General features: G+C 42.2%; 1 protein-coding gene across 10 annotated transcripts in view; it reads left to right on the top strand.

Annotated features, from left to right (window-relative positions):
• eya1 (EYA transcriptional coactivator and phosphatase 1) overlaps positions 1-1,986 on the top strand; it is a 215,219-nt gene extending 213,233 nt beyond the window's left edge. For 9 of the 10 annotated variants that reach the window (XM_043689214.2, XM_087985962.1, XM_043689212.2 and 6 more), the window contains one exon: positions 39-1,986. In XM_043689214.2, the coding sequence (XP_043545149.1) occupies positions 39-119 (81 nt within the window). In that variant the 3' untranslated portion in view covers positions 120-1,986. The remainder of the gene's footprint in view (positions 1-38) is intronic. The other variant, XR_015756901.1, reaches the window with a different exon arrangement.
• The last annotated feature ends 12,392 nt before the right edge of the window (positions 1,987-14,378 follow it).

The raw sequence follows: 14,378 nt of genomic DNA, 5'->3' as shown, positions 1-14,378 counted from the left end.
CGTGGTCTTCTCAGATTTCCTGTTTGTATTGTTCACAGCACACCATGCCCTTCTGGAGGATCTCAAGCCACTCTGACCTTATGGCCTTACATCATGCCCTGGAATTGGAATACTTGTAGCAGTACTTTGAAATGTAGCTCTCCACCTTCACTGTTTGTAGACTACAATATTTCTGTGTCTTCTGGCAGCTTCTGACTCTAAACCGTGTGATGTGTCCCAAGTGTTGACAGGCAGCTGCAATTTGTCTTAACCCTTGACCAATCTTTAAATGGAGGCAAATTAATCTCTGGCAAAGTTCCTGATGGCTCACAAGACTGTGGAGGTTATACAATGAAAAGCCATTATAATGTTCAACAGCCCTGTTACTACTACAGTACTACAAGAAAATGGATCTGAAAATGTGAAGATTTTGCATCTGAAAAGATGCTTAGCTCTTACCAGTTATACGGCCTTCACAACAAGTGGTATGGATAACGCTTTAAGCATTGACAGTCGTCAATCTAAGGCCTCTGTAAAGAAAACAATACATTTCTACCAGAAGGAATTTAAAACTTACACTGAAAACTGAGTTAGACAAATGCTAGCGGCATCTTATACTTGTGGAGGAGTTTTGTTTCCTTACTGATATCCAGGGTTGTTTTATTATTTATGAACTGACTGTTGTATGTTAACATCATTTATGAAGGTACTTAAATTAGAATTTTTTTGCCGTTTGACACCAGGAACACGTTTGATTCTGTCAAGTCACAAAGCGGTTTACAGAGAATTTGTTCTCTCATAATTTAAGATAACTTCAGTTTGCTAAGACAATCATGTACAGAAAATGTCGTTTTGTGTAAATTTGTATTCAGGCAATTCTTTTACATATTGTTAAGGCAAATACAATTGAATGGGAACAATGCCTTGTTTGTGAAGTGTCGAGAGGCATTGTGTGCACATAAAACAGTGCTGTGCCTTATCAAAATGCTGGTGTGTTAAAGTGCAACTTTTTGTTGGGTAAATATGTAGATAATGGAATTTTTGTGATTATTTTGTAAAGACCAAAAGCTTGAATGTCAAGTGTCAAGATTTACTCCTTTCTCTGTAGCTTTCTCATTCCCCCAAATAACTTGTATCCGTCTTTCTGCAAACAAATAAATGAAATACTCTAATTGAATAAAGTCAAAAATAATTCCTTGCTCTGTTCATACACAAATAATGTAGATGGTACAGTATATATTTTTATTACAAAAGTTGTTTTCATTTGTTAACGATGGGAATGAGAATTACTGTAAGCTTACACCCTTGTAGTGTCTACATTCTTTTGTATGACAATACCTTTAGTTTTATTTCGGAGCAAAAGTTGTTAGAATGTTATAGAATTTGTACAATTAGAACTGATCCATTTTGGTACTGGCCATTTTCCATCTGAAATATTAACATACCGAGCTGTCGACTGAGACTTTTCTATATCAAGCTTCAGGGCTTGTTATGGAAACTACTACAAGCTTGGGCTACTTACAGTAAATGCAACTTTAATTGTAATCCCTGAAATGTATACTTTCTCCCTCTCTGTGTTCACTGTAGAAGGAACTTTGGTTCTGATGTTTTATACCTCATGTATACCTCATACTTAATAGTCTTATTGCTTTATAAAGTTCCACAAAGATATCCGCTGCAGCAATTGCAAGAAATTGTTTGCAAGTCTGAAAAAGAATTCCACCTCTTTGTGAGGGGATTCCCGAAATGGATACAGCTGCTAGAACGTCTATGGTGAACTATTTTAACTATTTGGGAGCTAAATGTTTGCAGAAAAATATCAAGAATAAAAAAAATCTGTGGAGTCTAATTTTGCTTTTTTTTCCCAATCAGAGTGACTGGGTACCAAACCGATCACCTGCACCTCATTACAAGAAAAGAAGTGTGTTGTGTCTGCAACATATCTGGTCTCATGAATTTCTCAAAATACCTTTCTCATGAATTATGCGTTTATTTAATAAAAATCAATTTGTGAAATGATGGTGTGTGTACTTATGAAATGCTTCCTTAATGGATGAACAGCTTTATCTGATAACACTGCTCACGAATCTAATTGTGTAACTGTTGTCTTATGTTGCTTTATTTGTCTTTTTTGTGAGATATTACTAGAACTGTTATGGCAATTATATTCTCATGCATATATTTTGTTACGTGTGAAAACATTTCCTTCTATGTTGCTTGTTTGTAGAGACATAGAGATATACAACACAGAAACAGAAACAGACCCTTCAGTTCATGCCAACCAGATATCCTAAATTAATCTCATCCCATTTGCCAGCATTTGGCCCATATCCCTCTAAACCCTTCCTATTCATATACCCATCCAGATGCCTTTTAAATGTTGTAATTGTACCAGCCTCCACTACCTCCTCTGGCAGCTCATTCCATACACGCACCACCCTCTGCATGAAAAAGTTGCCCCTCTGGTTCCTTTTAAATCTTTCTCCCCTTACCTTAAGCCTATGCTGTCTGGTTTTTTGACTCCCCTACTCTTGGAAAAATACCATGACTAATCACTTTATTGATGCTTTTTCATGATTTTATAAACCTCCTATGCTCCAGGGAAAAACGTCCCAGCCTATCCAGCCTCTCCATATAACTTAGACCCTCCAGCCTTGGTAACAGCCTTGTAAATCTTTTTTGCACTCTTTCCAGTGTAATAACTTACTTCTTGTAGCTAGGCGATTACAATTGTATGCAGTATTCCAAATGTGGCCTTACCGATGTCTTGTATAGTCACAACATGAAGTCACAACTCTGCACTGTGACCAATGAAGGCAAGCTTGCCAAATGCTGCCTTCACCACCCTGTCTACCTGTGATACCACTTTCAAGGAACTATGTACCTGCACCCCTTGGTCCCTCTGTTCGACAAAATGGTGAATGATGAGCCAGTGGAATTCTCTGCAACAGAAAGTGGTTGAAGCCAAAGCATTTAATGTTTTCAAGAAGGATGTAGATACACTGCTTAGATAGTGGCGGCAGAGGAGGCAGTGTTAGGGGTCTTGAGCCGGGGCGTCGTTCATTCCATCTGCTTTTGCTTATTTCTTCCTCTTTTCCTATTCTTCTAGTTTTTAAAATTATTTTCTGGAGAGAGCTTGGATGTGAAGGCAGTGGTTAGGAGCCCAGAGTGGGTCTTTCACAGTCAGCGCATGCTCGGATGGCAGTCATCAGTGAAGTGGTCATCGGTGAAATGGTGGTTATCAGTGAAGTGATGGTCTTTGGTGATGTCGTGGTCATCGGTGCTTGGTTATTGGTGAAGTGATGTCATCGATGATATGGTGGCCATTGGTGAAATGATAGTCATCGGTAATGTGGTGGACATAGGTGAAATGATAGTCATCGGTGATGTGGTGGCCATTGGTGAAATTGTGGTTATCGGTTAAGTGACTGGTGAGCCCAGGTGGGACTTGGCTCAGCGCTGGGGAAAACGTGCCCTCGTTAGGACAGTCAAGCTCTAGCTTTGTATTTTGTACCGAAGATTTTGTGCCTGGATACCTTTGTAACTAAGATTGCATCAGACAATGGTAACATGATAAACTTTTCACTGTACTCCTGTACTTGAGTACATGTGATAATAAAACCTAATTCTAATTTTAAAAGAGTCAAAGGATACAGGGTGACAGCAGGGACAGGGTAATGAGTGAGATGATCACTGAATGGTGGAGCGGGTTGGAAAGGCAGAATAGTCGACTGTTCTAATCTTCCTTGTTTCTAATTCGGTTAACTCAGTTTCCCTCTCCACAGACACTGTATCTCCTGAGTTCAATTTCTGTTTGTTACACAAAGGTAGTGATTGCCCCTCACTAACTGGCAGGATGGAATCTCAGGATAGTGTTCCAAGGTGAATGGAATCCCCACACATTGCAAACAGGAATTATAATCTGACCAGATCACCAAATACAAGTACTGACATAGTACAATTAAATATAAATGGTTTCAGAAAGAAAAATAATCTGAATAGCTCCCAGAAATTAGAAAGCATTGACAGCCTGTTGATTTTGCTTCTATTTAAACTTCAGTAGTGAGTAATTAAAGCTGTGCATTAAATAGTGCTGTCACTTCAATGACCTGAGAGAAACCTTGTCTGGTTTTGTTACCTACTGTGCAGACAGCGATAATGCAACAAACTAGCATGCTCCATTAAAAGGACAAAAAAGTTTTCACTTGTGCTGGTTAAACAGGTTAAGCTAACAGGCCTCGTAACTAAAAATAGTTACATTCGAATATGCAACCTCTTGAAATGGCATCTTTTCTATAACTTAAAATGAATGATGACTTGGATTAAATCATTTGGAGAATAGTTGCAGCCTGCCTCATTTTTAAAAATATATTTGATTTTTTTCGACAAGAGACAAGTCAAAAAGAGCGAGTTTGGGAATGTATGATGAGATCTAATTTGGGCTCCTAGGTGGCAATATGGTCACAGAATAAAGGTGCAGATAAATGCCTTGGGTAATCCATTCAGAAGCGATTATTTTGTTCGAAACCTTCATTCATTCACTTCATTTGGTTTCTCAACATTCCCCAGGCTTGATAGTAGCAGGAAAATGAAAACTTCCTCCTTGGATTAATTCTGTGTTTCTACCAGTTGATGGTTAGATCTATCAATATCATTGCTGAAATATTAAACATGTGTTTCTTGTGATCAAATTATTCCTAAACCTCAGCAATGAAGAAGCATCACTGGAGTTAAACAATTAATTCTGTTTTTCTTTCAGCGGAACTGCTGAGTTCCTCCAGCAATTTCTGCTTTTGCTTCAGATCTTCATCATCTCTGTTTTATTAGATTTTCTAAATCCTGTTTTAAATGTGAAATCTGTTCTAAAAACTGCAGAGTAAATTTTGTAATTTATAAACAAAAGCAGAGAGTGCTGGAGGAGCTGCAGCGAAGAAGGGTCACTGTACCCTGAACGTTAACTCTGTTTCTCTCTCCACAGGTGCTGGGTTTCTCCAGCAATTTCTGTTCTTGCTTCTGAAATATAAAATTCCCTTATACTGTAGGGTTTTTTTTGTAATATATTGATCTAATAACTGTTCTTAAATCTTGATCTATATTCCTTTGGAGTTTCATGAGCAATTCCAATATGTTATATTTTAACAAAATTGTTTGTTCACTCTGATTGTATTCAACGTAATAGAATTCAAATAAAAATTGCAAGAGTTTGGGGCATGGACAATTTGGACCGAAGGGTCTGTTTCTGTGCTGTACATCTCTGTGACTGTCTGACTGGCATCAATTAGCTTCCAGTATCTCCAGAGCTGCCTTACAGTCCGGATTAATAATCGGATTTATTGCCAACACCTCATTCAAAGGTGGTTCTGAAGAAGGGACTTGAAACATTAACTCTCTTTCTCCAGGTGCTGCCAGACCTACTGTGTTTCTCCAGCAAGTTCTCTCCTCATTCCTTCATCAAAGTTGACTGCCCTTTCAGTGATCAATTAGCATATTCATAGAATCCCTAGAGTGTGGGAGCAGGCCTTTCAGCCTATCGGGTCCACACCGACCCTCTGAGGAGATTCCCACCCAGACCCTGAAGAGATTCCCACCCTATCCTAAATTTCCTACATGGCTAATCCACCTAGCATACACATCCCTGGACACTATGGGCAATTTAGCATGGCTAATCCACCTAACTTGCACATCACTGGACTATGGGAGGAAACCGGAGCACCCAGAGAAAACCCACACAGACACGGGGAGAATGTGCAAACTCCACACAGACTGTCACCCGAGGTTGGAATTGAACCTAGGTCCCCGGTGCTGTAAGGCAGCCGTGCTAACCACTGATCCACTGTGCCATGCAATTTGTTGACAAATTAGATAATGAAAATAAACCTCACTGCAATCAGATTTGAGATTCTTTGCCGTGCGTGTGTTTACAATTATTTCAGTCCAGGGCATTTGACTTGCATTTTTCAGGTTTTTAAAACAAATCACATTTAATAGTTCATCTTTGTGTCAACATACATGTTTGTAAATGAAAGACATTTTATACACTCTCGGAAATATTTGTGTATTCTTCTTGGAGCAGAGGTGACCTTATTGAGGTGTTCAAAATTCTGAACAGTTTTGACAGGGTAAAGAAGGACATTCTGTTTCTACGAGTTGGTCTGTTAGTAACCAGGGGTCACAATTTCAAGATTCTCAGCAAGAGATCTGGGAGTGAGATGAAGAGAAACTTCTTTACTTGTAGGGTTGTTAGGATTTGGAATGCACTGCCTGGGAGAGTGTGGAGGTGGATTCTATATGAGGTTTCAAAGAGATTTGGATATATATTTGAAAATGATGAATTTAGAGTGCTATGGAGATAGGGCTGAAGAATGAGACTAGCTGGATAGCTCTTTCAGGCACCAATGGCTCAAATGGCTTCCTTCTATACTGTAAAATTTGGTGGTTGTATATATGTAGACATAAGCCGTGGAACCTTTCAGTAAAAGGAGGTGTGTGGGATAGGTGTTGCTCTATTGAGTTCAAGAACAACATAGCTAACTAACTGACCAGACTAATCACAAAACAGTGCAAATCCGGCATCATATCAACAAGTGTTATCTGTGAGCTGGGTGAATTATTTCAGAACATCTGCTACATTTAACAGCAGTGGTGTAAACTAAATGTGCTCATCTTAGATAAAGTCAACCAAAATAAAATGGCAGTTGTTTTGACAATAATACCAAAAGGTGGTTTTGTGGTTAGAATGATTAAGGAACTTTGCAAATACCACTTGGACATGGTAAAGCTTGATGTAAGGTAGAAGTAAATGAGTGAGGTGAACGAGCTCTGCGGACACGGTTGCTTCTTGTTATGGCTGGCTCATTTTTCACAAATCACAACTTCACTGTAACAATTACCTTTCCAGATGGGCTTGAGTTCATAGCAAAGAATACATTCCCAGACTGTTCAAAGTGCTGGACCTGGTTAAAGCAGTTACTTACATGTAAGTGTCTTTGTGTTACTTGAGATGCAGAATGTTGTAGCTCCCTCCAACTGACCAACTGCAAAATGTTCCCCATCAAAGGGAACAGTATGTGAGGTACAGCAACATGGAGACTATGTTACTGGATTTGTAATCCAGAAGCCAGGCTCTTGCTATGTAAGTTGGAGATTTAGTACTCAGTTTTTTTTATTAGATTAGATTCCCTACAGTGTGGAAACAGGCCATTCGGCCCAACAAGTCCACACTGACCCTCCGAAGATCAACCACCCAGACTCATCCACTTACATTTACCCCTAACTAATGCACCTAAAACTGTGGGCAATTCACCTGACCTGTACGTCTTTGGACTCTGGGAGGAAACTGGAGCACCCGGAGGAAATCCACGCAGACACTGGGAGAATGTGCAAACTCTACACAGACAGTCACCTGAGGCTGGAATCAAACCTGGGACCCTGGTGCTGTGAGGCAGCTAACCACTGAGCCACTGTGCCACTCCTCCCCAACTGAAATTTATAGAATGTCGATATACTGGATATCCAAAATGGTCCTTATGAAGGCGATAGTCAGCTGGATTCTCAAACTGTTGCAGTCCACATGCTGTAGCGACCTCCACATTGTAAGGGAGAGAGTTTCAGGATTTTGACCCCATGACAGTAAAGGAACGGAGACACTTTTATGAGTCAGGATGGTGAGCGGCTCGGAGGGGATCTCCCAGGTGGGTGGTGTTCCCATGTATCTGCTGCCCTTGTCCTTCTAGGTAGGAGGGGTAGTAGGTTTGTAAGTTGCCGGTGAAGGAGGCTTGATGAGTGACTGCAACACATCTTTCAAGAACAGATGCTGTTACCAATGTGTGTTCGATAGAGTGAAGGTTTAAAGTAGATTCCTAATCATTTGATGTTGCTGGAGCTGCATTTATTCAAGCAGGATATTCTATCAAATCCTGAACCTGTGCCTTGCAGATGGTAAATTGGTTTAGGGGAGTCAGGAGGTAAGTTACTTGTCACAGAATTCCCATTATTTGGTGTGTTCTTGCAGCCACAGTATTTAATACGGCTGGTCCAGTTCAGTGTCTGGTCATTGGCCACCCTCCAAGATGTTGATGGTGAAGATTCAGGGTTGGTAATGCCACTGAGATGTTGATTAAAATATCCCTTGCTGAAGATTATCATTGCCTGGCACTTGTGGCAATGGTGATCAAGTGAATCTAGAATTAAAAAGCCAATGGTGATCATGAATTTATCAGATTGTCACAAAAATCCAACTCATTTAATTTGTATCCTTTAGGCAAGGAACATCACAATCTTATATAACACCTTTAATGTGGTAAGCATTTCAGCTTCTCACCCTGAGAGTGAAACAGAGACCATGCCTGCACTCTGCATATCTTCCATTAGGCAACTCAATCCATGATTCAAACCTTCCATCAGTGGCACAGTGGCTCACTGGTTAGCACTATTGTCTTACAGCACCAGGGATCCGGGTTAGATTCCACCCTCAGGTGACTATGTGCAGTGTGCACATTCTCTCCATGTCTGTGTGGGTTTTCTCCGGGTGCTCCAGTTTCCTCCCATAGTCCAAAGATGTCCAGGTTGGTGGATTAGTGATGGGAAATGCAGTGATAGAGTTGGGGGGGATGGGTCTAGGTGGAGTCGATGGGTCGAATACAGTCATAGAGTCATAGAGATGTACAGCATGGAAACAGATCCTTCGGTCCAACCCGTCCATGCCGACCAGATATCCCAACCCAATCTAGTCCCACCTGCCAGCACCCGGCCCATATCCCTCCAAACCCTTCCTATTCATATACCCATCCAAATGCCTCTTAAACGTTGCAATTGTACCAGCCTCCACCACTTCCTCTGGCAGCTCATTCCATACACGTACCACCCTCTGCGTGAAAAAGTTGCCCCTTCAGTCTCTTCTATATTTTTCCCCTCTCACCCTAAACCTATGCCTCTAGTTCTGGACTCCCCGACTCTAGGGAAAAGACTTGGTCTATTTATCCAATCCACGCCCCTCATAATTTTGTAAACCTCTATAAGGTCACCCCTCAGCCTCTGACGGTCCAGGGAAAACAGCCCCAGCCTGTTCAGCCTCTCCCTGTAGCTCAGATCCTCCAACCCTGGCAACATCCTTGTAAATCTTTTCTGAACCCTTTCAAGTTTCACAACATCTTTCCAATAGGAAGGAAACCAGAATTGCACGCAATATTCCAACAGTGGCCTAACCAATGTCCTGTACAGCTGCAACATGACCTCCCAACTCCTGTACTCAATGCTCTGACCAATAAAGGAAAGCATACCAAACGCCTTCTTCACTATCCTGTCCACCTGCGACTCCACTTTCAAGGAGCTATGAACCTGCACTCCAAGGTCTCTTTGTTAAACAACACTCCCGAGGACCTTACCATTAAGTGTATAAGTCCTGCTAAGATTTGCTTTCCCAAAATGCAGCACCTTGCATTTATCTGAATTAAACTCCATCTGCCACTTCTCAGCCCATTGGGCCATCTGGTCCAGATCCCATTGTAATCTGAGAGGATTCGCAGAAAAAAAGATTGAGGGCAGGTAAGAGGCCAGGTGGATGGGGTGTGTTCCTGAAGAAGGGCTTATGCCCGAAACGTCGATTGTCCTGTTCCTTGGATGCTGCCTGACCTGCTGCGCTTTTCCAGCAACACATTTTCAGCTCTGTTGTAATCTGAGGTAACCCTCTTCGCTGTCCACTACCCCTCCAATTTTGGTATCATCTGCAAACTTACTAACTGTACCTCTTATGCTCACATCCAAATCATTTATGTAAATGATAAAAAGTAGAGGGCCCAGCACCGATCCTTGTGGCACTCCACTGGTCACAGGCCTCCAGTCTAAAAAAAACCCCTCCACCACCACTCTCTGTCTTCTACCTTTAAGCCAGTTCTGTATCCAAATGGCTAGTTCTCCCTGTATTCAGTGAGATCTAACCTTGCTAATCAGTCTCCCATGGGGAACCTTGTCGAATGCTTTACTGAAGTCCATATAGATCACATCTACTGCTCTGCCCTCATCAATATTCTTTGTTACTTCTTCAAAAAATGGCCTACTTCCACACTGTAGGAGTTCTATGAGTAGGTAATCCTTGCATTATCAATATCTTAAATTAAGCAACTCCTTACATATCTGTACCATTATGTGTCTCAACAAAGAGGTGGCACAATGGTTAGCACTGCTGCCTCACAACGCCAGTTCAATTCCACCCTCAGGCAACTGTCTGTGTGGAGTTTGCACATTCTCCCTGTGTCTCCGTGGGATTCCTCCGGGTGCTCCGGTTTCCTCCCACAGTCCAAAGATGTGCAGATCAGGTGAATTGGCCATGCTAAATTACCCATAGTGTGAGGTGCATCAGTCAGAGGGAAATGGGTCTGGGTTGGTTACACTTCGGAGGGTTAGTGTGGACTTGTTGGGCCAAAGGGCCTGTTTCCACACTGTGGGTAATCTAATCTAATGGTGCTAAGTAATTTTGTATCTCAATATGAAATTGAATGACACAAGAATTGCATAACCATCTTCCACAGCGTTTAGTAAAATGCTAAGCTTTGTTTCATATTACTTTTAAAACAGATGAAAAATAATATTTTTCTTTTGGAAAAATGATGTTAGTTTGCATTAAGTAATTCTTCTAACATTATGTATGAATGGCTGTTTTCCAAACTTTGGAAACAATAAATTTTGCTGTAAATTAATTATTTATTTGCTTTGTTTATTGAACGTTCCAGTTAATTCTAGCTGAGAACTCTGATAATCCAGCTAATCAATAAGCTCCTCATTAAACACTGGCAGGTGTTCGTGAGTAAATCCCTACCAGAGGCAATAGGAACTCCATCAAGCTATTCTGTAGGACAGACCAACAGTAAGAGTTACTGAGAGGTAAGACAGAAATCACAGAAACTTGAACCCTGATGGCAGTCATGAATAAAAACAGAAGCTGCCAGTTCTGAACAGGATTCAGATGAAGAGCTTATACTCAAAATATCGACTCTCTTGCTCCTCGGATACTGCCTAACCAGCTGTGCTTTTCCAGCACACACTTTTTGACTCTGATCTCCAGCATCTGCAATCCTCACTTTCTCAAAGTGTTTTCTCTCTGGTTTCTCTCCTCAGAAGCTGCCAAACCTACTGAGTTTCTCTAGCATTTTCTGCTTTTCTTTGAAATCTTCAGCATCTGCCATTTCTTGCTTTATTATGGTCAGAAGTCACACGACACCAGATTATAATCCAACCTGACAAAGGAGCAGCGCTCCAAAAGTTCGTGATTTCAAATAAACCTGTTGGACTATAACCTGGTGTCGTGTGACGTCTGACCTTGTCCAACATGAGTATCTCCAAATCATTGCTTTATTATGGCATTCATCATGCCTGTGCTGCTCAGAAATGTTTTGCCTACAAATTACAGATTCATTTGGACAGTCCTGTGCTTTCCTGTTGATCTATTTATGTCTTAGACAGCTCACTGAGTAACATGTATATTTACAAAATCAGTGAAAGACTGAAATATTGCTAAAACATAAAATGTTACAAAAACCAGAGAAATACATTTTCATAGTGTTTTTTTTAAACCAAATGATTATAGTACATGGCTGCTTCATCCTTTACTGAAAATGTGTTGCTGGAAAAGCGCAGCAGGTCAGGCAGCATCCAAGGAGCAGGAGAATCGACATTTCGGGCATGAGCCTTTCTTCAGGAATCCATTCTTTTCCAGCAACACATTTTCAAGCTCTGATCTCCAGCATCTGCAGTCCTCACTTTCTCCTGCTTCATCCTTTAGCTTTGAATATCACAGAGAAATTTTAATGATGGAAACTACAGACAGCCACATTAGGCAAGCTATGTAAACTTAATATTTGCATGGTTCATTTTACTAAACTGAAGAAACAATGAGGGATTCAAGAGTGAGATAAACAATGAACAGTGGTTCAGAGCATTATGTCAGATCATTTGCCTTTACAGATAGAACATTGGTGGGTGGTGAGAGGTGGAACACAAACGGTTTTGTACAACATTAACAGCCAGTTCAAGATTAATAAAATGGTGTCGTTTTACACGCACCATATCTAGTATTTAATCACGTTCACAAGTGCTGTACCTGAAGGCAGATCCTTAGCTCATTGTCTGCTAATATCTGCCCTGTTTCTTTGGCACTTTACTTTTTGTTGCCCAGAGGACAGTTAAGAATCATTACTGTGGGTCTGGCGTCACATATGTAGGCCAGACCGGGCAAGGACAGCTGATTTCATTCCCTAAAATACATTAGTGAACCAAATGATTTTTCACAAAATTAAGCTAGCTTTTAATTCCAGGTTTTATTGAATTCAAAATTCACCTTCGTCCAAAGTGGGAGTTGAAACCTTGTCCCCGGAACATCTTGTCACTGTTGGTTTGCCATTGCCCTCCACTCTCAGAGGCAAGACATTGACTCCCCATGCCCCTGCCTCCCCCATCCCCACCCCCAACACTCACCGAACTCAAGAGATTTGATGATTAAGATTAGTGAGACTGTGAAGGTAACGAGTCCCTGGATTCTCCAAGTAGCCAATCAGAGGATCATGACTGTATGCCCAATCAGGTGTGCTCCAAGGCTAAAAATGTGTTGCTGTAAAAGCGCAGCAGGTCAGGCAGCATCCAAGGAGCAGGAGAATCGACGTTTTGGGCATGAGCCCTTCTTCAGAAATGAGGAAAGTGTGTCCAGCAGGCTAAGATAAAAGGTAGGGAGGAGGGACTTGGGGGAGGGGCGTTGGAAATGCGATAGGTGGAAGGAGGTCAAGGTGATGGTGATAGGCCGGAGTGGGGGTGTGGGCGGAGAGGTCAGGAAGAAGATTGCAGGTTAGGAAGGCGGTGCTGAGTTCGAGGGATTTGACTGAGACAAGGTGGGGGGAGGGGAAACGAGGAAGCTGGAGAAATCTGAGTTCATCCCTCGTGGTTGGAGGGTTCCTAGGCTGAATATGAGGCGCTCTTCCTCCAACTGTCGTGTTGCTATGGTCTGGCGATGGAGGAGTCCAAGGACCTGCATGTCCTTGGTGGAGTGGGAGGGGGAGTTGAAGTGTTGAGCCACGGGGTGGTTGGGTTGGTTGGTCCGAGTGTCCCAGAGGTGTTCTCTGAAACGTTCCGCAAGTAGGCGGCCTGTTTCCTGCTCCTTGGATGCTGCCTGACCTGCTGCGTTTTTCCAGCAACACATTTTCAGCTCTGATCTCCAGCATCTGCAGTTCTCACTTTCTCCTGCTCCAAGGCTAACCAATCAAGATGACAAAAAGGTGTCCAATGTGCGAAGGCATTCGGGGAAGAGAAATTCACCAGTAGCCTGTCTAATCATCACCTTGTGCCTCCCTCTTGACTCACCTCTAACTGCCACCATGACCCAACTCTCAGACACCCACAATGGCTGGAGTCTCTCCCACCCTCACTGTAGCTCTCACCGTGCAACCCGTCCTTAACTACCCACAATTCCTCCCCCCAACACCACGCCTAAAACTGACCCCTACAATGTCATGACCTGACTGTCATTTGCCTCCTTCTCAGGTCTGTATCTCTCTGTGACCCTCACAAACCCATCCTATCGACTCCATCTCATGATTCCAGGCCTCACGCTGTATTAAACCAACCTCTGATGCGATCTGCTGATAAGCTGCAAACCCAGGAGATAAAAGGCCAACCGGTTGGAGGAACTAAAACATAAGTTGCTGAAAAAACTGGTCTGGTAGCAGCTGTGGAGAGAAATAAATGTTAACAATTTGGATCGAGTGATCCTTCCTCAGAACTGATGATAGATAGGAAAATGTCAGTTTAAATGCAGATGGGGAGAGGGAGTAAGGCATAAATGAGAGGTGGGGATAGAGCCCAAAGAGAGAGAAGAAGAGTTGGACAAAGGAGTGGATAATGATCTGACCTGGAAGGTGAATAGCTGTTAATGGGGGTCTGTTAATGGCTAACAATGGATAGTGTCTAATGGCAGACTATATGATAACAAGGTCTGGTGTGTGGGGAAGGAGCAAAGACATGGGGGGAGTTCAGGCCCTAAAATCCTTGAACTCGATATTGAGTCTGGAGGGCTGCAGAGTCTCCAATGAAAAGTGAACTGCTGTTCTTCCAGCTTACGCTGAGCTTCGCTGGAGCACTGCAGCAAGCCTGAGGCAGTGTTGGCCAAGGAACAGGGTGGGGTGTTAAAGTGGCAGGGAACTGGAAGCTCAGGGTCTTTCTTGCGAGCAGAACATAGATAAGCTTTTCCAGCAACTTCTGTTTCTGTTTCTGATTTACAGCATCCGCAGATCTTTTGGTTTTGATTGGATGAGGAACCTGTTGTAAAACCTTGCAGTCCCAGTTACAATAGCCTGAATGTCCACACACGGACACCTGGGAGGGGGCCCTATTGTATCCACAGGCTGACTGGTAAACAA

Source organism: Chiloscyllium plagiosum, unplaced genomic scaffold, assembly GCF_037043375.1.
Source record: "Chiloscyllium plagiosum isolate Xiang-an unplaced genomic scaffold, Cpla_swu_hap1 HiC_scaffold_4, whole genome shotgun sequence".
Lineage (NCBI taxonomy): Eukaryota > Metazoa > Chordata > Chondrichthyes > Orectolobiformes > Hemiscylliidae > Chiloscyllium > Chiloscyllium plagiosum.
Note: the sequence above shows the minus strand (reverse complement) of the source record. Positions and strands in the feature narration are given on the sequence as shown.